The following is a 24905-nucleotide window of genomic DNA, read 5'->3' on the forward strand; positions in this document are numbered from 1 at the left end:
GCAAGTTCAGTGTATCGTACCCGGCGACCGAAGCAGTTTCAGTTTCCATCCTGCATCCACAGCACAGAGGGAGGCTAACGAAACGCTAGCGATTGTTGCAAACGTGTGTATAATGGCAGAGCCGGCGAAGAAGCAGCGAAAACCCTTGACGGAAGATGCAAAGAAAAGGAAAAGAGCTTCAGACCGAGCGAGGGGGAGTTTTGTAGAGAAAAAGTATCAGGCTTGCCTGGTGTCCCTTTAAAATCTTAACATGTCTGCCATTTTAATTGATGTTCATAAGGACACACACACATCTTCACTGTCATCACTCACATACATCATACATCCCCCCCCACATACACAGCACATTATTTCATCAGGAAGCTTCTCCAACACACATCCCCAACATACTTACAGCACACTGCCCCCCCCAATACACAGCACATTGTCTCATGAGGAAGCTTCCCCAACACACATATTGCACACTGCCCTCTCCCCACATACACAGCACACTATCCCATCTCCCCGGTCATCCCCCCAACACACACACCAAGACCCCTGGCAGTTGGGTTAGCCCCTTGAGCCGTGGATCTGCCCAAGGTTTCTTCCTTGGTAAGGGAGTTTTTCCTTGCCCCTGTTGCTCTTGGGTGCTCCTTGTTGGTGCCCCCCACCCAATCCCAATCCTCCCCACCTTTTTTTATGCAGCCCTTGCCACTTAATCTACTAAACCCCTCTTCTACTGCACTTTTTACCCCCATTAATGCACAAATAGGCTGACACCAGACATAATTTCACTGCATTTCTTACTTCCAGTAACTATATGCATGTGGCAATAAACTTCCTTGTATCCTTGTATTACAATTATTTGTTTATACAAATACAATTGAGCTTACAATTGCTTGCGAAATTTCTGCTGTTAACAACTAAAGACTTTGCCAGAATCATAATGGAACATAAAAGCTGATGATTTCGCGTTTGACTGATTATTATGTTTGTATTTACTCAGTGTACATTAAGTGATTTGGTAAAAAAAAAAAACTGTCAAATAACTACATCAGGAGTATGATATTAGTACATCATCAATCCCACATACATTACCCTGTTATTGTCCCTGTCTTACAATAGATTAATGAGGCTTACAAAATAACAAAAGCTTATTTATAAACTTATCTATATACTTCAAACACAAGCATTACATTTCTGCAACCCGAGATTTACAGGGTTTCACACATCTACTGAACATGACTCAATTTCAACCTCAACCAAGCCCAATATGACATAACAACCCGCCACACAGCAGCGCATTTCTTATTTGGAATTTCCTAGAGTAGCACAAACCATGGTTACTATACTCAAAATAGATTTTTGTTTACCTTGCTTTTATAAGGCTAAAACAGCATATGTATGATCAATATTATTCATTAATATAATAGATGCTTTCAAAACATTCTAAAAGGTAATATCTAGAATTTGTAATAATCTATAACATAATAATAATAATAACTCACTTTCATCTTGCATGTACTGCAATCATTTGTTACAATAATCATTTTTCTGATTAATATTCTTTCATATTTATTCATTGTTCACTTTTTTAAGGTGATGCTGATGATGAATTCTGCAATAGCATACCATGCTTCCACAGTAATGTCCATAACATAATATTAATAATAATAATAATTCACATTCACCTTGCACAATAACTTGTTACAAGAATCCTTTTTCTGATTAATATTCTTTCACATCTATTCAGTGTTCACGTTTTTTTAAATAATTCTGAAATAGCATATGGTTCCACAGAAATGTCCATCACAAGCCTGTATGCCACATTATGAGACACTGTGCAAGTCTTTAATGACTGACAGCCTGACACATATCAGCAACAAAAAAAAAGGTGATTTCTCTGTAAATGAATGTTTAAAACAGAAAGATGCTGTGACTAGCTCATATCAGCGCAGCCACTCTGACCCCCAGTGGCTAATTTACAGATTATCAACAGTGAAGCACGTACAATCCAGCCCAGAGGAACTGGAGTGCCATCTTCAGCAATAACACTCCATTCCTTCAGCTTTTTAAGACAAAAACCCTTCTCCAAAAAAAAGACAAGATGAACTATGAAAATACTAAAATATCAAAGAAAGTGATTTAAGGCACAAAGCAGTTTCATTAGCCACCCAGAGACACATTTCCATTTACTCATCATTGACAATCGTGTGTTGGTCTGCTTCTGCTGCAGAAGCGATGGGCTACTGCTGGTGAATGGTGACCTTGGAGGGCTTGATGGCCATGGGTGTGCTGTGCAAGCCGGGCCCGAACAGAGGGTATACACGGTTGGGGAACTTGTCGGTGTAGGTGAGGAGGTGGCAGCCGTTGCCCGCATCCCAGAAGGACACCTGGCCCTTATCCATGTTGAGCTTGACCCGGATGGTCTCGGGGCGGCGGTCCACCTTCAGCTCGGTGCGTGGCGTGGTCAGGGCGCTGTAGACGCCCTTACTCAGGCCGATGGTCCACACGCCGCTGTTGGTGGTGACGGTGAACTTGCGCTTGCGCGCCACCGACTCCTTGCAGACGCCCAGGATCCACTTGGGGTTGTCGCCCACGTACACGTCCCAGCGGTGGCGTCCGGCGCCAAAGCCCTCCGAGCCCAGCACGAACACGCATGGGTCGAAGCGCTCCAGGTTGTCCGGGAAGGCCTGTCGCTCCTTGTTCTCCTTCACGCTGTTGAACTCAGGGGTGATGCTCAGCCAGGGCGAGATGGTGTTAGGGTCCATGATCACGGGCACTGATGGTGAACCACACATGAACAATCAAACACACATGACATTTAGTGATGGTTTTGTAACAGGCAGAGTGGACATAACAATGAAACAAAAGTACACCCAGATGGAAGGACAGGTCATTGCTTATTTACCATCATTCGAGAAAGCAATGAGCAAAGTACAGTAATGTATTGTATAAACCTCACGACAGTGTCTTTTGCAAATAAAAAATGACAAAACCATGTATTGATTGCATCCCTATATTAACCAGTGCCCAATCACCCAATGAATCACAATCAGATTGTGCTTTAATCAAAAAGAGAAATGAAGACAAGAAATGCATTCCCATATATAGTGCATCACTTTCTATGAACCTCATAGCTGAAGACATTTTGCAAAGTCAATGTATAAACCTCAGCTAATAGGCGGGAAATTACGATACCACAATACCAATCTCTGTTACATTGGATCTTGTTACACTGGACTTTTGGCTCCTGCACCCTAATTTGGATGTGCGCACGTTCCCAAACTAAAATGGTTTCATTTTAGACAAATGTTTCCTTTGTTTTATACCATGATGGGGCATAGCGGGAGGAAAGTAGCTTTTAGGTTAAGCTTTGCATTATTCATATGGGGAAAAGGACAAGAGTGGAGTCCACTGCTACTAGTCCACAGTCCATTTTTCCTTTTTTTTTGTTTTTAATTACACATATTTTAACTGCAACAAATCACGTTGTCCAATATACAGGTGCAACCCAAAAAATTTGAATATCATGGATTATAGAATGCATTGCCCTGCCCAGACTGAGACATTAAAGGCTTAGGAAACCATTGTCGGTGTTTTTGATTTAAAGGTACACTATGCAAGATTTTCAACTTAATATTACCTTTCCGAAGCCAATTTGATGGTCAACAAAATTGTAATAGGGCAATCGTTCACCTAGCGTAGTCATACTGCATAGATGTAGCGAGTCACTAACCAGAGAACCAGCCATGCAACTTCAAGAACAGTGGCTCGAATCCATTTTGCGAGAATCATGAAACATTACCTCGTCAGTAGATAAAGCATTTTGGAGATATTTTTTGCCTGTTATTAATCCCTCACAACAAAAGCATTTTCATTGTGTACAGGGGGAACAAGCCACGAGAAGTAGGCTATTTACAACGGCAGAGTAAAATATAAATATATGGCGACTCTAGGGAGATATCTACAATTGGAAATGTAACGATTACCGGTATAATGGTAAACTGCGATAAAAATGTTGACGATAACAATTACCGTCAATTAGCCACTCTGCGTCTTTTTATACCGTGATGATACCGAAATCCGTGATAATTTTGGTCACTATAAGAGTGAGGTTAAATTTTCATACAGTTACATCCCTATCTACAATCACCAAATATACTTGAACCTGCAAAGTATACCTTTAGTTGGCTGATTAGAGCTCATCTCATTTCTGCATTATAAATTCTATATTCTAATATTTTGAATTTCTGGATTTCTGATTTCCATTGAGCGGTAAACTGTAATCATCAAGATTTTACTGTTTTAAAGGTATACTATGCAGGTTTAGGGATTTTTGGTGACTTTAGAGCTTGTTTAGAGTCGCGATGTACTTATATGTTACTCTGCTATTGTAAATAGCAAACTTCTCGCGACTTATCCCCCCTGTACACAATGCAAATGCTTTTGTTGTGGAGGTGAAGGATTAACAACAAGCAAAAACTATCTCCGAATAGTTATATCTACTGACAAGGTAATGTTTCAGATTCTCACGAGTTTTGGCGGGGCGCTACTCTTGGAAGATGTATGGCTGGTTTTCTCGGTAGGGGCGTCTATGCTGTATAGCTATGATAGGTGAACGATTTGCCTATTACAAGTTTGTTTACCATCAAATTGGCTTCATAAAGGTGAAAATCTTGCATAGTGTGACTTTAAATAAATTACGGGGAAAATTAACTTTTCCATGATATGGCATTTGTAAGATCATGAATGTAATGCCACTGCTTTCTGCTAAATAGCCAGAGTAAGTGGTAAACCTCTTAAAACAAGAGCCCTATGGCATTGTTTTGTTTGGAGAATGAAGCCATGCAGCTCTTCTATTAGGAGGTTTACCACTTACTCTGAGTTAACTTACCCAGGTTTGTCAGTAAACTATGTACTTGGAATACCCCTCTGACCTCACTAACCTAAGGGGCCGTTTATACGAGAACGATTGCGAAGGAAACGACAAAATATTTTATCATAAGGGCCTTTCGTTTACACGGCGACCCCGCCATCGGGGCTTGAAGACGCACAAATCTGAAGACTCCTTCCAGAGTGTAGAGTTTTTGAAGGCGACCGGGTTGCGTCTCCGTCTAAGCGGCTAAACCAAAGATCCTTGATTACCTCTCTGGCTAAACTGTCAAATTAGAATGTCTGCGGCGTGGCGTGCGGGGTTCTATCACACCACCACCCAGTGGTCTGGAATGCATATCCAATCGAATATCACATACTCTTGCGTCTTCATATAAACAAAGATTTCCCCCTGAGAATGCTCGTCTAAACGCGAATAAAAAAATGAAGACGAGACGCCACTTCTGCGTCTTCTCTTTTCATCGTCACCGTATAAACGTAGCCTAAGATAGCATGGCAGCAACAAACACACTCTATGTCTACTCCAACACTACCGCTCAGGGCTACTCACAGCACTCCACTTGGGACAGCATCTTCTCCCAGATCTTGTAGCCCACAGATCCGGTGTGCTTGGCCACGTGAATGAGCTCAGCCTGGTCCCTTTGTGGGCCCTCGTCTGTCCATTTTGCACTGTGACGTACAATTAGAGCATATAAGCACTGCCCTTACCAAAAATAACTACAGTTATGGGGGACAAAAAGTTATTGTTATACTGCAGTTTTTCTGAAGTACAATACAGCACAATTATATTTGTGTCCAAAATATTGCACTTCTGCAGTTAAGTGCAGTACTACTGTATATCGTGCAATGCTATTTTCCATGCTGAAAATATTGCATTTCATGAGTTGCAAATAATTCCTCCAAAACTGCAGTTTTGAAGTAGTGCAGTTACTTTTTATAAGGGAGTACTCACTGTTTGCAGCATGTCTCACAGGGTTTACTAGATAGGACAGGTTAGCGATGACCTGAATTGGCTAAACCTCATTTGGAACAAATCACTCAAGCTATTACATAAACCAGTATGCCAGTATAAATATGATGGTACATACCTATGCTTCAGTTTGTTGAAGTTCTGGAAATGAACAGAAGAACCATTTAATAAAAATGTGTCAATTTCAAGATTGAGACTTTAAATAACACTGAACAAACAGAGATTAAGTTGAATATACAGCTCTCCCCTGGTCTGCTGACATGAAAGTCACAGAGAATTGGTCACTCGTAGTCTTGTGTGTCTGTCTTACCAGGAGCAAGTCCAGGTCCTCTCCTCCCATTTCCTTTCTGGTGTCATCAATAAGGTCCTTGAGGTCCTTGAGGTCTTTGTCCAGGATCGCCACCTTCTCTTTGATGGCCTGCTTCTTCTGTTCCTCCTCCTTCTTCAGGGCCAGGACTCTTGCCTCCTCGTCCTTCTTCAGGATCTCACGAAGGCGCTCAACCTCCTGCCTGATCAGCTTCTCAGCAGTCTCTGATTGGTTCTGAGAGGGCAGAGAAAACAGGTCAAAGGCTATGAGTGGAACACGCTGATAGTGAGAGATCATCATACCTTCTAACGCAGTCTTTGCATTGGGCTTATTTTTCAGTTGTTTGCATTCATTTTGTTAGACCTCTGCATATTGGTCTTGCGGTGAACAGCCTGTGTCATTGAAGTAAATTAGTTTATCTTATGTAAATCACCTTTTGTGAGATTAACTTGAGGTAGGCTACTTATATTACCTGTATGAATGCAATTGTATCCAAATATCGCTTTTTTATCCTTTTGAAAGATTCCACCTTTTCCTCCAAGATGCTAACTTTTACGTTCAACTCGCCCTGAGGAATTAAGGAGTTAGAACAGGACAAAGATCTTATTAGCCTTTGACCACAAAAAAAAACATAATATGCATCAAATGTAATTAAACAATGCATGTGTGTGTGTGTGTGTGTGTATTCGTTGCTGTGTATGTCACTACATGTAACAGCAAAGATTGTTAACAGCTTGCTGAGCCAAGCACAGATTTGGGTTCAGAGTTCAAAACGAGTGAAGATATCGAGTAAGCATGCGTGACAACGCAGCCATTATTTCAGTTTTAGAACTATGAAACTAAGTATATGCACGTCTAAGAATGGCCACTAATCACACCACACAGCTACACACACAAACATAAAGCAAATTGTAAACAACTTTCGCTGCAACTGCCTCACCTTACAAACAGGGACACCCTGGTCCAGCGGAAGAAGGTCGTGCCCCGGGTGAAGGTTTAGACACTCTACGCACACAGGTGCTTCGTCTTTTACGCAAAAGAGCACAAACTCGCGATTGTGCATACCACACACCAGCTTCCCAAGCCCCGGCACACGACATCCTTTCTGGAAGCTCTCGCAGGCAGCCTTCAAAGCGCGGTTAATGATGGGCTCCGCAATACAGTTGGTCCTACATACCGGGCACTCCTTCCTCGTTTTACCCTTCCAGGCCTGGTCCAAACAGTCTTTACAGAAACTATGCGTACAGGACAACAGTACTGGGTTCTGGAAAAGACTTCTACATATAGGGCAGGTCAAATCTTCTTCCAGCGCAGACGGTCTATCGCTAATGTCATCTGGATCAGCCATGGTTATAAATGTAGCCTACTTTTATTCTACTTGTCTCGACAGTAACGTGATCCACTCCAGTTTACTTTCGCTTTCACTAGATCGAGTCTAACCACTTTGTTTAGTTCTGTTTTCGACTAGTTTTCGTCCTACAAATACTCAGACACCCTGTACTGGCCTATTCAGATTTGCATAAAATTATACAATATAACCTATCGTTAGAAGTGTTCATCGAAAATCTGCCTCTTCACGTCTGACTTCCTTCTTCCTGGTCGCCCAGCGAACTTACTTCCTCATTCACAGACGTGAGCATGTGAGATCATGTGCCCCCTGTCGGTATTGTCAGGTTTTACACTTGGAGATTAGACCAAAGATTGACTGTGCACCCTAGCGACAGCAAATGCAATTTTAGTTTTGCAGCCAGGGTCACGGCGTTTCTCAAACTATGCAAGTACAGTAGCCTACATCAGAGAATGTCTAATAAGGGGAGAACCGCCACTCTCGGGAAACTTCCGGTTTCTGAACTGGTTGCAGTTCCTTTTCTGGTTCCACATGAGGGCGCTCACGAATATATGCAGAATGAATGGAGACCTATGGAGCTGTACCCCTCAAATCTATTTTCTCGGGATATAATTTTTTGCCCAGAAATTCGAATGTTGCAGTCAAAAGAGGGGGCAGAGAAAATACAAACCGCTGAGTATTATATTATTGAGTCACTTATATGTTCTAAAAAGGCTTTCAAATGTGTCAATGACGTCATTCATTAGCAGAAAGCTAGTGTGTTGTGGGCAACAACGACCCAACCTGTAAGAAATCGAAAGGACGTGACTACTCGCTCATTCAACTTTTGACCTATAATCCATATTAAGCTTGCAGAAACCACAATCAAATCTTCAATTTCTCAACGACAACCAGGTGAAAGAGACACATTTAGCCGTCTAGCTCCATAGACCCCCATTGTTTTTGCACTTATTCGTGATCGCCCCTAGCGGAACTGCAACAGATTGCAGGTACAATGGAGTTAATAGGGAGTGATCCGGTTCTCCGTAAACGGGCTCTGCCTACATCTATTCGCCTTATTCACCTGGCAGCCAGAACGAGGCTAAAGGTACACTTGCCATTACACCTCAGTCCAGCAGATGGTGGTGGTAATGCACTCCGTTTGCAAACTGCCAAAAAAATGCTCACCGAAAAAGAAGAAGGGTTCACTGGCCTGGCTTTCTTCTTCAGAGTTGTTTCAGAGAATGTCTAATAAGGGGAGAACCTTCACTCTCAGAACTCTTCCGGTGTGGTACTGCATCTAGGGGCGCTCGCGGGCGGGTCCACAATGAATGGAGGTCTATCAGAGAATGTCTAATAAGGGGAGAACTTCCACTCTCGGAAAACTTCCGGTTTCTGAACTGGTTGCAGTTCCTTCTGTGGTTCCACATGAGGGCGCTCGTCCACGAGTGCAGAATGCATGGAGGTCTATGGAGCTGTACCCATCAAAATCCACTTTTCTTGGGATATAATTTTTTTTCAAGTAATTTGAGTATTGCATTCGAAAGGAGAGGCAAAGAAAATACACTTGGTTGAGTATTATATTTTTTAAAGTCACTTAATTGCTCTAAAAAGCCTTTCAAATGTGTCAATGACGTCATTCATTAGCACAATGCTAGCGTGTTATGTGCAACAACGACCCAACCTGTAAGAAAACGAAAGGACATGACTCCCGAATTATTTCACTTTTGATTGATAATCCATATCCATTTTGCGAAAAATAAAATAAAATCTGAGGGTTTCAGTTGTTAAATAGGTGAAAACAATAAATGTAGCCATGTAGCTCCATAGGACCCCATGTATTTTGGACTCGCCCGCGATCGCCATCTAGGTGAACTCTGGTGAACTGCAGCCAAATTCGGTTTGTATGGGATTAATAGAGAGTGGGGAGGCTCTCCGTAGACGGTCTCTGGTTGTTTTTTTGGCAGTTTGCAAACGGAGTGCATTAGATCTAGGATGGGCGGGGCCAGGGTACTGACAACAAGGCTATCACCAGAAAATCATTCGACAGGACTTGGAACTAGGCTACATTCTCATTCAGGCATTCTTATTCAGGATTGCAGAAGTAGTGCTTTGCCTGAACGAGGACATAGTTCCAGGTAGGCTATGTACAGTATTGGCAAGGTTACTTTTAAAATGTATTCCACTCAGATTACAAAACACATGCCCTGAAATGTATTTTGTAACATATTCCGATAGATTTCTCAAAGTACTTTGAGTGATGTACTTACATCAGCATTGTATTATATTTTATTAGCAGTGACTGAAACAGTTATGCGAGGTTATGTGAAGTTATTGTCAATAACACCTGCTTTACAGTGAGGATTGATTGATTGAAATAAACATATTGTAGGTGCTATGAAACACTTATTATCAAAGACAGAAGAACAGAGATGCTTTGTCTGTAGGCCTATAGGCTAAAAGGCTACCAAATGTGTTATTTTTACATTAAAGGAGAATTCCGGTGTGATATTGACCTAAAGTGTGTTGAAACATGATACCGAGTGTGAACGTGTGTCTCATAGCCCATCTCGGCTTGTCCCCTGCACTCCAAAATCTGGCGCTAGTTAGCCGATGCTACCAACAGCTTTTTTCAATGGTGGTGCTTCGCATCGGCTAGCCATGCAAATAAATCACTGTTTTACACCATTTACGAGACTCAATGTATCTCCACACTTCATTGGTAGACTTCGAGGGCCCTGACATTTAAAACGAGACATTGAGAACTTTGAAAAAGCACTAGTAGTTTACTTACAAGACGATTTATACAGACAGTATCTTCACAAAGTTTAGCGTTTGCAGCCATCTTGAATTTAGTCACGATACGTCGAGCAATGAGTAAGAATGAACAGGTATGATAAGGGATCAGATTCCAAAAATAATTCCGTGGAAATGCATGGATTCCAGTTTCTTCCAGTAGCAGCACTAGTCTGTGGTTGGGGTGAGAACAGTCTTTGATGATGCTGCGCGCCTTACGCAAGCGTCGCTTGCCCTGGATGGCCTCGATGGAGGGGAGTGAGGAACCGGTGATGCGTTGGGCAGTTTTCACACCCTCTGCAGTGCTTTCAGGTCATGGGCAGAGCAGTTGCCTTACCAAAAAGGTGATGAAGGTGGAGCTCATAAATCAAATATTCAGTCACAGTCTAGCAGATGCCCTGCAGTAATGCAATGTAGAGCTACACCTTCCTCAGTTCCAGGGGTGTGAGGAGACAGTTCAGGTCATTCGTGGTAGTCCTTGAGCAAGGCAGTTGTTCTGGGGAGATATAAAATAAATAAATGAATAAAAAGGGATTTGAGATGCATCTTATTTTTGTTAGAGTGAATTACATGTGAATAATACAATGTTGGGCAAGCTCCTTGGGAATTGTAGTGAGCAAAACTATCAGTTACTCTGCCATGAATAAAACTTCACTACACAAAACTACCACCTCAGTCAAATGTAGCAAGCTTAGTAACACAAACACAGCAGTAGGCTAGTTCACTACATAGGAAGCTTCTTTAAATTGTGCTAATTTCACATGACAAAAGTGTAGCTTGTTTGGCCAAGCTACTTCATATAAAGAAGTTAAGCTATTGAAAAGTTACTTTATTCAGGAAATAGTGAAGCTACCACCAACACACTTATTACTAGCTAAGCTACAAGTAGCAACTGCCTGATAATAGGCTACAGTCTGTGCCACTTGTGTAAAATTCGCCGGCCATTGTTATATTAGTAATATTTGATTCATTTCTACAATAGCATTCTTGTGTCAGTTGTAATGTTAGTCAGTGTTATGAAATATGACTCATCAAGTCTCAGTTCATAGCCGGGTGAACACCTGAACACCTAGCAAGTAGCCTAGCTAGCTGGCTACGATTTACATACAATAACAAAGATCCTTGCTCCTTTTCAACTCTCTGGTAATATTGCATTCACAAAATACAACCAATAGTATTGTAGCGTCGGTGGATGTACATGTTTAACGTTGAATGAGTGTCTCCCAGAATGCAGTGTGATTGAATGCTATAAAGTGTAATGTCGGTTATAATAGTTGTAGTTACGTTTACCATGTTGTGTATTTGTTAGCGTGTTAGTCTCTTTGGTTGTACCTCATGTGTTTATCCTCGTGTTGATGTGTGTGGTAAACCCTTATTGTGTGTTGCATGTGCGGCTGAGACTACCCCTGTGTTGCCCTATCCTAGTTTGACTGATTGTGTCTGAGTCTTCTTGTTCCATTAAATGGCTGTCCTGGCCAAAGCTGAGTCTTGTCTGAGGGTGAGATCGCTACAGTATGATAATGTTAAATCTTAGTAAAGTTTCTTCCAGTAGCAGCAACTGGAATCCATGTATTTCCACTGAATTATTTTTGGAATCTGACTTATCGTGACTAAATTCAAGATGGCTGCAAATGCTAAACTTCGTGAAGATACTGTCTGTATAAATCGCCTTGTAAGTAAACTACCAGTGCTTTTTCAAAGTTCTCAATGTCTCGTTTTTTTAAAATGTCAGGGGCCCTCGGAAGTCTACCAATGAAGTGTGGAGATACATTGAGCCTTTTAAATGGGTGTAAAACAGTGATTTATTTGCATGGCTAGCCCGATGCCGAAGCACCACTATTGAAAAAGCTGTTGGTAGCATCGGCTAACTAGCGCTAGATTTTGGAGTGCAGGGGACAAGCCGAGATGGGCTTGTCCCCTGCACTCCACATACGACATACGTTCACACTCGGTATCATGTTTCAATATACTTTAGGTCAATATCACACCGGAATTCTCCTTTAAGCTATCAATATAAACAGAGAGGGAACGAGAAAGGAACCACCCAAGCTACATGGTGTGGTTAAAAAATATTTGAATTAGAAAAGCCTTGGCCTACATGTTATAATGATGTATCCCTTAGATGTATCAGTAACTGTATTCTGAATAGGCCTACCACCCATTTAAATGGTAACTATATTTAAAAACAGTTTATATTTTGTATTTTACAGTTTTTCCGAGTCACTTTGGTGCATTTCTCGAATCATCAACATTTGCACAACAGTTAGTGCATTTCTCAAAACAATCAGAGCAAACTGCACTACAGCGGGTTGATTGCAAGACAGTGGATATGTTTCAAAGTATTTCTGACATTGTGGCCATATAAAGAAAACACAGGCTTTGACAGCATTGTGCAAATGAAAAAATTACCAATACATGTCTTGGTCGGAGCTGTGCACTGTTCTCGAGACCCAAGATACGCCACACATGCCGCAGAAATTACACTATTCTCGTCATGCACTCACCAGTGCCGTGTGCACGGGAGGCAGCTGTAGGAGTATGTCCGTTCCTTGAGAGCCCACTAGGTCTCCTGTATGGAGACTGTAGCCTAAGCACAGAGTTGCTGCTTTTAGGATCACTGTAATTGGAATGCCTCTTGGTGCTGAACTTTAATTCTCTTTTCTTTCTTCACACAAACAATGACAATTTCACTAAACACATTTGTCTATCAGTGGTTAAATTAATCAGTTTCAGTAGTTACATCGTACACAGTAATCAACTAATAATTACATATTTTTTGCCCTCCTCTCCTCTCAACTCTCCCCTCCTCTCCTCTCCTCTCCTCTCCCCTCCTCTCCTCTCCTCTCTCCTCTCAACTCTCCCCTCCTCTCCTCTCCTCTCTGCTCCAGACTGGGCGACGGGTCCCCACTGTGAGGTGTGTCGGCCGGGCAGCTTCGGCTCGGCGCTGGCAAGTGGCGGAGGCTGCGTGTCGTGCCAGTGTAACGGCCACAACCAGACAGGCCAGTGCTACTGCAACCACTACACCCAGGGCCCGCACTGCGACACCTGCCTGCCCGGCTACTACGGGGACCCCAGGTAAGTCAGGGTTGTGGCAGAGATTCGTTTGTTTATACTGAAATATTTTTTATTCCTATAATAATCATCAGCAAATTGTTTCCCTCTAAGCTTTAAATAGTTTTGTCTATTAGTCATTGACTAGTTCACAAATATGAAATCAGCTAGTATTCATGTCATTGCCAGGACAGTAGCGACATTTATTGTGAGGAGAGTTCTTTCTCTGCTGTGACACTTCCTGCCATTCTCAATCATTTCCTCCTATTGTTTGCTTCCTCCTCTCTCTCTCTCTCTCTCTCTCTCTCTCTCTCTCTCTTTCCCCATCCCTTTCCTCGTTCAGGAACAATGGCACATGTTTCCGTCAGTGCAAGCCAGGGCTTTTCCGTGGAGCTCTGAGCTGCAGTTTCTTACTACAATTTGAGACAACAGATTTTTCACAACTTCATCAGATGATTTGCAATGACTTGCTGCTCTTAAATTCTGCTGCTCTTATCACTGCAATGCATCTCTGTTGCTCTGATCAGGATTTCCACGGGATCATAAAAAGTCTTACATTTAATATTTAACATAATATAATAATATTTAAAATACAAATGGTACGCCTTAAAAGGTAAAACGTCCTGAATTTCCCTACAAGGTCATAAATTACATTTAGTCACGTCTTAAATGTATACGCTGCACCATTCATTTGTTCCGCTTGTTGTGGTTCTATCTGAGTGTTACTACAGTGTTCCAGAACTACATCAAGGCAGTGCATCAAACAGCCTTGATGGAAGAGTTTAATCGCCGGACTTTCACAGAAACCCGCTGGACTCACAGAAACTCATTTTAATGACTGAAGTTACAGTATTTTTTGTAGTAGGTCATACATTTAAATCATAATAGTCATGAAAAAAGGTCTTTAAAAAGTCTGACAGAACCCTGTCTGATGTTCTGCAACAGTTTTGTCTTATGGTGAATCTCTGGCGTGAATTGGCCTGAACATGAAAAGATACACTTCAGAAGAATCCGAGAGCACCTCTTGTGTGTGTGAGATGTTTACAGGCACAGAGCGAGGCAGGGAGAAGACATGAGAGAAATGCTGTGTGTGTGTGTGTGTGTGTGTGTGTGTGTGTGTGTGTGTGTGTGTTTGTGTGTGTGTGTGTGTGTGTGTGTGTGAGATCCATACTGAGCCTCCCACTGGGTCTGTATCTCTCTCTCTCTCTCCCACCCCAGCCTGCCCTGCAGTGTAAGTGGTGCACCAACTGCCCTGAGGGCGCGTGCATGAGCAGCACCGTGAGCTGCACATCGGAGCACGACTGCAAGATCAACCAGCGTGAGGTCTTTCTGTCCAGCAACTGCGCCGAGACCAGCTGCGAGGCCTCCAACTGCCCCAAGTGCACCTCCTCTGGGAAATGCATGTGGACGCGTCAGTTCAAACGAGTGCCTGGCCTCCCACGGGGCCGACGGGGGCTGGCAGCACTGCATCTGGAGCATGGCACTGCAGCAGCCAGCACAGTCACAAACAGGGCGGGGCGTCTGTGTGTGTGCCTGACTGTGCTCAGGATCATGTTGTCTTGTGGTACCCCACTCACCCTCTGCTCTATGAGGGTACATTTGGTGCAAAACTCCTAAGCGCTTGCTGTCTAAAGCTTGAATCCGCCCTCTAGCTCTACAGATACAAATAAAAGTTACGGGTACGAATCAGTTTTGCACCATTTATCTCAGACAACATCCGACTCCTGACCAAAAAATACCAGAAAGGGAACGACCTAGAACAAATTAAGTGGTGGGTCGAGCACTTCTCACACCTACTGTACACTGCACTGTACTGAACTAACCATCTCCGGCAGTAAGAGCAAACATACACCCTGCAGAAGTCCCCCTGTCAGTTGACCAAAGCAGAGATTTAAAAAGCCATCATGCTCTCCAAGTACAATAAGGCACCAGGTCCAGATAATATACCGGCAGAAGCTCTTAAGCAGAAGCTCCCGCCTGATGAAGAGCCACACCGAAGTAACCAAATCTATCCCTATTTGCCTAAACAGTAATGACTTCATGAACTTTTTCAATGACAAAATTGAAACAATTAGAGATAAGATTAATAACCAATCAGTCTCACCAAATATTCATACTCCATTGCTGAACGCTAGCGAAAACATAATTGAATCACAGATGAGACGAACAACGTTGAATTCATTTACACCTATACCACATATTAGACCTCTTCCACAATTTCTTCATCAAAATCTACAACTAGTCTACTATTCTTACCCATCTTCTGAAGACTGCTCTCCCTTGGATAATGCTTTGCTCCAGATTATAAATAACTCACTGCTATCAGAGCATGTACCACAGTCGTTCAAGTTATCTGTTATTAAGCCATCCCTTAAAAAACCTACCCTTGACCCTAACAACCTGGCCAACTATAGGCCTATATCTAATCTCCCTTTTTTGTCAAAAATACTAGAAAAAATAGTGTCAAAACAAATTGGTACCTTCTTGCATATGAATAAAATCCAAGAATTATATCAGTCTGGTTTCAGAGCTCACCACAGTACTGAATCAGCCTTAGTTAAAGTTTTTAATGACCTCTTCATCGCTGCTGATAATGGACATATATCAATATTGGTCCTCCTGGACCTCAGTGCTGCCTTTGACACTATAGACCACAACATACTACTCCACAGGCTTGAACATTCGATAGGCATTGAAGATTCAGCACTCGCTTGGTTTAGATCATATCTTTCTAACCGCAGACAATTTGTACAGGTTCACAATAAACCGTCTACCCAGACTATGGTAAAATATGAGGTGCCTCAAGGCTCAGTACTAGGGCCCCTGTTATTTTCTCTCTATATGCTTCCTCTAGGTTCAGAAATTAGGAAACATGGCATTAAATTTCATTCTTATGCAGACGATACACAACTATACCTTTCCATAAAACCTGACGAATTAACTCCGTTAGCCAAACTTGACACATGGATAAGAGACATAAAGACATGGATGACAAATAATTTCCTGCTTTTGAACTCCGATAAAACAGAAGTCATGGTTTTAGGTCCTAAAAAGATGAGGGATATCCTATCCTTATCACAGGCTACATTTACTGATCTTCGACTATCCTCATCCACAAGTGTTAAAAATCTAGGAGTTACAATTGACCAAGACCTATAACTAAGTAATCACATAAAACAGATTACCAAAACTTCATTTTATCATTTAAGGAACATTTCAAAGATAAGGAAGTCTTTATCCTTACCAGACGCTGATAAATTAATCCATGCTTTTGTCCCCTCAAGGATACGAAATCATCCCACCTCTTGCTTTTAACACCATGTCTTATTCTCTACACCTGACTATCATATGCATTTGTTATGTATACAGACCTTACTGTCCTGTATTGACCCTAGGCAGATGGGTCAGGCCCTTGAGTCGTGGATCTGCTCGAGGTTTCTTCCAATTCTAGGGAGTTTTTCCTCGCCCCTGTTCCCCTGTTACCCATGGGCCTCTCTTTCTTTTCTTTTCTTCCTTTTTTTCCTTTTTTCTCTGATTGCCTACATTCTGTAAAGCGCCATGATACATGTGTAATGTTTTGGCGCTCTATAAGCACAATTAAATTGAATTGAAATTAAAGCAGATGTTGAAACATCCTCGCAAATGCTATATGACCTGTTTGGTAGGATCTGGATGAAGAAGACCCATCTGGGGAATGGAAGGAAGGCCACCTGGTAAAAATACCCAAGAACCTAAGCCTCTGCGACAACTACAGGGGTATAATGCTTCTATCCGTACCAGGCAAAATCCTTAACCGGGTAATCTTGCAACGCCTGAAGGCAGCAGTGGGCGCAGAGCTTACGCAGAGACAACCAGGCTGGATTCAGGCAAACTGATCATGTGCCGACCAGATAGCAACCCTGCTAATCATCCTTGAACAGTCACAAAAGTTTAAGTCACCACTATACACAGTATTTCTGGACTTCGAGAAAGCATTCGACAGTCTGGATAGGGAAGTGCTCTGGCAACTGATGAGACACTACGGCATACCAGAGAAGTTCATCACCATCATCAAGAAGACCTATTCAGGAATGCAATGTAATCATACATGAAAGCCAGCTGACAGAGGCATTTCACATCACAACAGGAGTTAGGCAAGGCTGCTTACTTTGCCCATTACTATTCCTCTTAATGGTCGACTAGATCATGCAGCAAGCCACTGACAATAGGCACAATGGGATCCAGTGGACCCTGTTTACACAACTGGACAACCTAGACTTTGCAGATGATATTGCATTACTGTCCCAAACCCACTCACAAATGCAAGAGAAATTGAGAGAGGTAGAACAGAATGCAGCTGAGACAGGTCTCCACATTAGCACACAGTAGCATCTGTCCACATTAGCATAGAGTAGACCAAAGTGCTCAAGGCCGATACAAAGACGCTGGCCAGCTTGATGGTTAACCACCAACCACTAGAGGACGTCAGCTCCTTCATTTACCTGGAAATGGTGATGGCAGATCAGAAGGAGATGTAAAGAGGAGAATAGGCAAGCCAAGAGGTGCATTTGGCCTGGTGGGGGCCATGAGGAGAGCACGCAACATCACACTCAAGACCAAACTACGGCTATTCAACTCAAGCATAAAATACGGCTAATACGGCTATTCAACTCAAGCATAAAAACCATACTCCTCTACTGATCTGAGACGTGGAAAACAACAAAGAACCTCCTGAACAAGCTACAAGCCTTCACCAACCACTGCCTCAGACGTATTCTTAACACCAGCTGGCCTGATAACATAAAGACCGAAGAGCTGTGGAGAAGTGCAAAGCAGCCTGCGATAGAAGTGGAAATAAAGAAACAAAAATGGGGATGGATTGGGCGCACATTGCGGAAACCAAAGAATTCCATTACACACCAAGCCCTTCAGTGGAACCCACAGTGCAAACGTGGGAGAGGGAGAGAAACACCTGAGAGAGCTGGCTGACTACAGAAGGCAAGATCTGGAGAGGCTGGCACAGAATAGGACGTGGAGAAATATTGTCAGTGGCCTATGCTCCTTCTTGGAGTAACAGGCCTAAGTTAGTAAGTAATCTAATCTAACAAATAACTCCATAGCTAAATATTGGCTAAAACAGTTGTCTTTGCTGTTGCCTTCCTGCTTGATTAAAGCCAGAAAAAAACAGTTAGGAGGTTTTTAATATTTAGTTTTTTGATCTTCATCATAGTTTTTGCCTCTCCCTCCCTCCCTCCTTCCCTCCCTCTCTCTCTCCCTCTCTCTGCTAGTGTATGAGTCCTAGAACAGAGCTCCGCTCTAGAATCTTTGATTTTTGAGTTGAGTTTACCAGCCTCTTTTTTTACCACTATATCCCTGGATGCAACAACATTTAAAATGTGTTCAAATGTCATCATGCTAAGGTATTGTCCCCTCTACTTTTTCTTCTTAATGGCAGGATTATTTTTTATTTGCAAGTGTTTCATTTGTGTTGGTTCATGGGGTTTTTTTTATAAAGAGAGCATCCTAATTTGCAAGGGAGATTAGACAACAAGACAGCAAGTTGTATGAAATCATCTTATATCTTGGTTGGATTTCTAAACAAGTGAGGGGGTTGAACAAGTCATAAAAATGATTTATCTAAGAAGTCTTCCTGTTACAATATTTTTTTCTGTTGCCATTGTATTTGTAGACTAGTTCATTGGAAACTTTTTTCCCATTTGTGTAAGCTATAAGCCTACATTGGAAACCTTTTCCATAGTCTTAGGCTAATACTATGCAGAAATTCCTGACAATGATGAGTCTTAGGCTATCACCAGAAAATCATTCAACACCATTGCCTTGGTTCTTGAAATTTTGCACAGACCGAGTCTTACACAATTTCAGCAAATCAATACATTATTTCAGGAGCGTGTGCATGGGGTATAATTTGATTGTGTTTTGTTTTGAACTCAATTGTGAAGAATTGCCGATATTGTATTAGGGCCTACACTAGGCCTAGTGGGTTTTCAACGTTGACCTTACAGTACTGTTTTGGGGCAGTAGAGGGCACAGTTTTCTCGGATTTGACCGGGGCTTTTGATAACGGGTAACTAACAAAACATTGTGGTGACAACCAGCGCGCACTAACAAGGCATTTGAGCGTATTGTTGCGATGCGCATCGTCTGCTATGATAAAGAATCGGCGTGTCTGAGACGGCGAAAATAGCATGACACATGTCAAATGAAGCTGGGTGCATTTATAATAGTCTGAAATATGGAAATGCGTGCTTTATTCTGAATGCATCCGGGGGTGCGCTGAGCAGCCCACCCAGGTACCATTCCCAACACAGGCCAGGCCAACCCTTGGAATAGGGCAGGCAGCCTAGTGGGCAGCTTGCTAGCTGAGCTCAGCAGCAGTACTGCTATCCGTGGAGATTCATTCAGGCAAGGTATTCTTGCTGTAACTACGCAAAAGAAGAACCGGGCGGATATTGTAATTTACTCTGGATTATACATTGTTTTTCCATGATGTAATTAATTTAACCGACAGTAGTAGGACACGGAGGCCATGGGGCTAGAAACATTGGATTTGGTGAGTAACGTTAAAATCATAACGTCAACAATAGTATTGGGAACAGCTGGTCGTCGTTAGCTAGCTAACCAGCTAGCAGCTATATCTGTGAAAGACGTTTCATGTTTATTGTTACTGCCATATTTTTGCAGCTACAATTGTGTGTGTTCTGTGTGCAATTTGGTGTGTTATCGTTTAACTGGTATACATTTAACAGGTTGATTATATGGTTTTAAAGGGGCAATTTATAATTCTAGCAAGCTAACTAGCTAAATTCGTATGCTATCGCTAGATTTGCTATAACATTTCATGTTGGTTACTGCAGCTTGCTAGCAAAACAGCTGGTTAGAAAGCTAAAATGCTAATGCAAGCTAGAACTAGCGGTTTAAAGAGACAGTGGTTGCCGACTAACGTTAACGAGGACTAACGTGAAGGACTTACAGTACATTTTAAAAAAGTGGTAGATAGCTTCCAGCCAGCGACGGTTTATAATGTTTTCCAAAGTGTAGTGTAGTCTGTAATAATATGCAGCCAATCATTATTTTAGGAGTTAGCAGGCTGTAACTCGAAACGAACTTACTATTGATATTATGTTTAAGTTAGCCTGATATAGTAGTATTGTCAGATTGCTTGCTGGGAAGCTAACAGTAACATTCAAGTTAGTCCTTGAATGTTCAATAACGCTATTCCATTAATGTTTTCTTCTGGGGTTGTTGAATGATTGTACTAACTGTCTTAATCATAGGCCTAAGCAATCTATATTCAAGACCACCATTTTATCTGGCTTTCCATGTAGATTATATCTATATTTGAAAGCTAGCTCACTCTGTTAAAAACACCATGCACACCCCATAACGTTAGGTATCAACTACAAGTGCATCTGCCCACTGATCGACGTGCTGGTGTATTATTAGTCTAGATCACCTGCCTATTGCCCAAATGCTATTGCTGAAGATAATGATGTTGATGAAACCAGTTCTCTAAAATGAAGCATTACACTGTTTTCTTTCTGGAAACGTGCCGATTTGAACACTTCCTGTTCTCAGAAGTCCAGTTGCAACCAAACCTTTTGTCTGTACTCACACACCATAATGCTCTAATTTCCTTTTGCCCCTGAAGGTTGCCAGCCTGTAAGCCAACTTCCTCTGGCATCTCATCCACTTCACCCACCTCAACTACATTTCCCCTACGTCTCTCTCCTGTCCCGGGCGGAGGAGAGGATGGCGGTCCTTCTCCTAGCCCTTTTGTGGATGGGACAGCTCAGCTGGGTTCCCGGCTGCCTGGCAGGTGACTGTAAGGGCCACCGGCTGGTGCTGAGGGGTCCACCAGGATATGTTTCAGACGGACCAGGGAACTACTCTGTGAATGGGAACTGTGAATGGCTAATCAAAGGTGAGTTAAAGTGTTTGAATTTAATTTTGCGCTCTGGTGGGTCTGATAAGGAATTGTTCCAAAGATGTGAAATCAGTTATTTAGTAGATGCCAGAGTGAAACTGACCTCAGAGATGTGAGATGGATGTGAGAGAGAACACTTTGAGTGTTGATACTTTGATAAGTCCCAGGGATGTGGGAAAAAAGCCTTGTTTATGTGATATGAGAAGGGTTTGGGGTAGGGCTGCAAGATAGACAGATGCAATAGGATTTTTGAATGTGAATTAATTAATTGATTTAGTTCAATATTCCAAATGTTAATTTGTGCACTAAGCAAACCCACTAACAAGAAGTGACACAGTCAAGGAGGATGACATGAATATAAATGTCATAAAAGTAACAATAAAGTATATTTATTAAATAATTATAGAGAAGTCAGTATGTGGAAGCTGCAAACTAAAATGTAGTGCATAGTGTCTAGGGGTATGAGTACAAGTGTTCGACAGCATAACATAACATAAGCACTATAACGACGGCCGAGAGGAGAGGGAGCCCGTCTGCATCCTGAGAGCGGGCCGTTTTAACGTCTGGCTCATTAGGACCAATCGACAGCACACCTGTGCACACCTGCACGGCTACAGCCCCCTGCTGGAAGATGGAAATATTTACAGAACAGGGGCGGGGTTTGGTGCAGGTCTGACAGGGTCCTGACAACACACATTACACAGCACTTTACGGGGAAATGGAAGCCTCACTAACCACCACCCATGTGCAGCACTCGCTTGGGTGATGCACAGCAGCCATTATGCACCAGAATGCTCACCACACCTCAGCATGAGGGAATGAATGAATCAGACACTTGCACTGGGGGATGATTAGGGGGCCAGATTGAATAGCCTAGTATTCAAGAAAAGAAAAGTCGACTTGACTATGACCACAGTGAGTCGGGACCTCATCTGAAGGACGGCAGTCCACTTCTTCCAGTAGCAACTTTGTTTTCCATGGCGGTCTCCCACCCAAGTACAACTGACCAAGGCCTCACTTGGTTAGCTTAAGTAGCATGATATTGGTCTGGCTGAATATGACTAAATGTCATATTGTTAGCAGATATAGGCCAATACCAGTTAATGAAGAAAATACCGCCCAATGCTGATAATTAAACTGGTATATCAGTGCATCCCTAAGTCCAAGTGAAGTCAGTTTGTGAAGGCCTGCTTCCATATAAATGGCTAAGTTGCCGAAACATTGCAGCCTAAATCTCTTCAAGTGTCATCTATCTATAAAGCAAGAAGTGACTGTGTGTGTGTCTGTGTGTCCCAATGTCTGTGGCACGCATATCTCGCTGACCGTTTGTCAGACTGACCTAAGATTTCGTATGTGGCTCGTGCGTGGCACAAAGGTGTGCAATCTTGATTTTGAAGATTTTTAAATGCATATTTCAAAATATGCTTATTTACGTAGGGCGTTTATCGCTGCACTGCACTGTTTGCAAGGGGACCAGTTTCAGGGGAGCTCCACCCCATGTCTATTGTGTGGCTACAGTAGGTCTCACTTTGATGATAGTATAAAGGTATGTGCCATAAACTGACGCTTCGAATAGCCCAGGCTACTTTGGACTTGAGACTTTGACTAAACAAACGACAATTCCGACTACAAGATCCCAAATTGAAACGAGCGATAGGCTAATGCCACATAGCTTGAATTTTCCCTTTTTCCCTACACATTTAGCCTTAACTTAAACAGTTGTTAGGCTTATGTCATTCTGATCTGTAGAAATGTCACATGCAGCCATGCCTAAATTTATTACACATTTAATAGAGGCCACGTTAATTATAGGCTAATATATTATTGTTGGTTGGTGCCCCCCACCCAATCCCAATCCTCCCCCACCTTTTTTATGCAGCCCTTGCCACTTAATCTACTAAACCCCTCTTCTACTGCACTTTTTACCCCCCCCATTAATGCACAAATAGGCTGACACCAGACATAATTTCACTGCATTTCTTACTTCCAGTAACTATATGCATGTGACAATAAACTTCCTTGTATCCTTGTATTATAATATTCAGTATTCATTATTGAGTGCTTAGCTGGAATGATGTTTCCCTATTATCCTATTTTTAAAGCAGGCATACCTGTGGCCATGTAATTGGGCTACGGGTTTTCTTCAGGAATGGCATGTTTGAATGGGCACTGCACTAGTATTTAGATAGATAGATACTTTATTGATCCCCAGGGGAAATTCAATTTCATTAATGATGAAAGGGATAATGATGGTTGCATCAAGACCAGTCTAAATTATTTAGTGACAACAGTACCATCCGAACCTTTGGAAAGATACTGTAGAAAGTGTACAGGGGGGCTAGAGTTAACATTTCAAATCAGAATGTTAATTTTTACCCTCTATCTTGTTCTTAATTTCATCTTGATATGAGCACTTCCTCAGAGTTTCACTGAATCATGTGCAGTCCTAGCTGAAGGCAGTGGGCTTTGAATGCAGTATCTCTGCTGTCCCTGTGAGAGCCCTATTTGCATGAATTTCATTTTGCTTCTCAAAGGGCTCCCTCACGACCCATGTGAAACATTTGATGTTGTTGTGAATCATGTGAACCAAGTGTTTTGCCCAGAACAAAATGTTGCTCACACATCATGTGTTTTTAAAAATCCCTGCCTGTCAGTGTGATTTACTTTGATCATGTTTCATCTTCTCGTTTAGCTCCCGGTAGCAACTACCGCATCGTTTTGAACTTCACCTTCATGGAGACAGAGTGCACCTATGATTACCTTTTTGTATACGATGGAGACTCCTACCAGAGCCCGCTGCTGGCCAGCCTGAGTGGCAACACCCGGCCACAGCCCATCGAAGCCAAATCTGGCCAGGTACCCTACTCCATGTGTCTACCCTCCTCCCTCCCGTTGACTCTGCCTGTCCATGCAGTGCGGTTTTGCTGTTGCTATTGTGTCTTTATTTCTACTTGCCTACCTCTAGTAGATCTACAAAGAGCTGTCCTACAGCTGCATTGTTATGACTAAATTACTTTTTTTTTAATGAACAGGGGTTCAATTATACTGAATGAGATTTTCTTGAATGAGTGCTCATTTTGAATGCTTTGTTGAATGGAAGAAGTATGTTTGTAGCCTGGATTAGGCCTAGTATTTGTTTGCTTTAGTTTATGAATGGATTTTTGTATTTGGTTTGTGTTTGTGTGGCTTTTGTGGCTGTGACTCTGAAGAAAAAAAAATGTATATATTTGACATATTCAAAAGAGGTCCGTTCATAATTGGGAGGTAAGGCCTAACAGAGATGACTCAATAATCCTACTCAGTCACTGTCACAGAAAAGACAGATGGATTATCTGTAGGGCTGTAACGATACACTAAACGTATGATTTCGTTTGTATCACCATTTTGGAACCACATTTTTTTTTGGGGGGGGGGGGGTGTAGAAAACCTAGACATTTTATTAAATAACATTTCAATAGCATACCTTGGAACACCAGAGGATTAGAATAGATTATTGTATCTGGATTATATTAATTATATTATATCCTGATAGAAAAAGAGAAAATACTGAATTTCTGATATTCTTAACTATGCAGATTATAGCCTACTATTTCTATTACAACTCTACCTCTTTAATTCAGCTGTCTGGTTGAAGCCTGGATGTCTGGTTGAAGCC

General features: G+C 42.1%; 2 protein-coding genes and 1 long non-coding RNA gene across 4 annotated transcripts in view; 2 read left to right on the forward strand and 1 right to left on the reverse strand.

Moving 5' to 3' along the window:
* Positions 1-834: 834 nt before the first annotated feature.
* On the reverse strand, positions 835-7917 carry trim35-28 (tripartite motif containing 35-28). 2 transcript variants are annotated; one of them, XM_048262003.1, is made up of 6 exons: positions 7093-7915; positions 6625-6720; positions 6156-6386; positions 5964-5986; positions 5426-5544; positions 835-2761 (listed from the first exon to the last, which is right to left on the reverse strand). In XM_048262003.1, the coding sequence occupies exons 1-6, from the start codon at positions 7498-7500 to the stop codon at positions 2226-2228; spliced, it is 1413 nt and encodes a 470-aa protein (XP_048117960.1). In that variant the 5' UTR covers positions 7501-7915; the 3' UTR covers positions 835-2225. The 2 variants fall into 2 exon arrangements, with proteins under 2 accessions (XP_048117960.1, XP_048117961.1); XM_048262004.1 differs by lacking the exon at positions 6625-6720 and having other exon boundaries at positions 7093-7917.
* Positions 7918-9465: 1548 nt separating this feature from the next.
* On the forward strand, positions 9466-15012 carry LOC125306574. The gene is made up of 3 exons (XR_007195573.1): positions 9466-9617; positions 13164-13350; positions 14545-15012. It is a non-coding gene; the product is annotated as an uncharacterized LOC125306574 (long non-coding RNA).
* Positions 15013-18399: 3387 nt separating this feature from the next.
* Positions 18400-24905, forward strand: part of megf8 (multiple EGF-like-domains 8) — a 46604-nt gene continuing 40098 nt past the window's right edge. Inside the window, exons 1-3 of the mRNA XM_048262005.1 lie at positions 18400-19876; positions 20975-21247; positions 23943-24106. Of these exons, the coding sequence (XP_048117962.1) occupies positions 21076-21247; positions 23943-24106 (336 nt within the window). The 5' untranslated portion in view covers positions 18400-19876; positions 20975-21075. The remainder of the gene's footprint in view (positions 19877-20974; positions 21248-23942; positions 24107-24905) is intronic.

Source organism: Alosa alosa, chromosome 13 (genome assembly GCF_017589495.1).
Source record: "Alosa alosa isolate M-15738 ecotype Scorff River chromosome 13, AALO_Geno_1.1, whole genome shotgun sequence".
NCBI lineage: Eukaryota > Metazoa > Chordata > Actinopteri > Clupeiformes > Clupeidae > Alosa > Alosa alosa.

Bases quoted from the DNA above. Each gene is read 5' to 3' on its own strand.
- trim35-28 (XM_048262003.1), bottom strand. From the start codon at position 7,500: ATGGCTGATCCAGATGACATTAGCGATAGACCGTCTGCGCTGGAAGAA. The intron at 6,721-7,092 runs GTGAGGCAGTTG...TTAATTCCTCAG, and splicing joins AGGGTGTCCCTGTTTGTAAG to GGCGAGTTGAACGTAAAAGT. The intron at 5,987-6,155 runs GTAAGACAGACA...GTTCATTTCCAG, and splicing joins AGGACCTGGACTTGCTCCTG to AACTTCAACAAACTGAAGCA.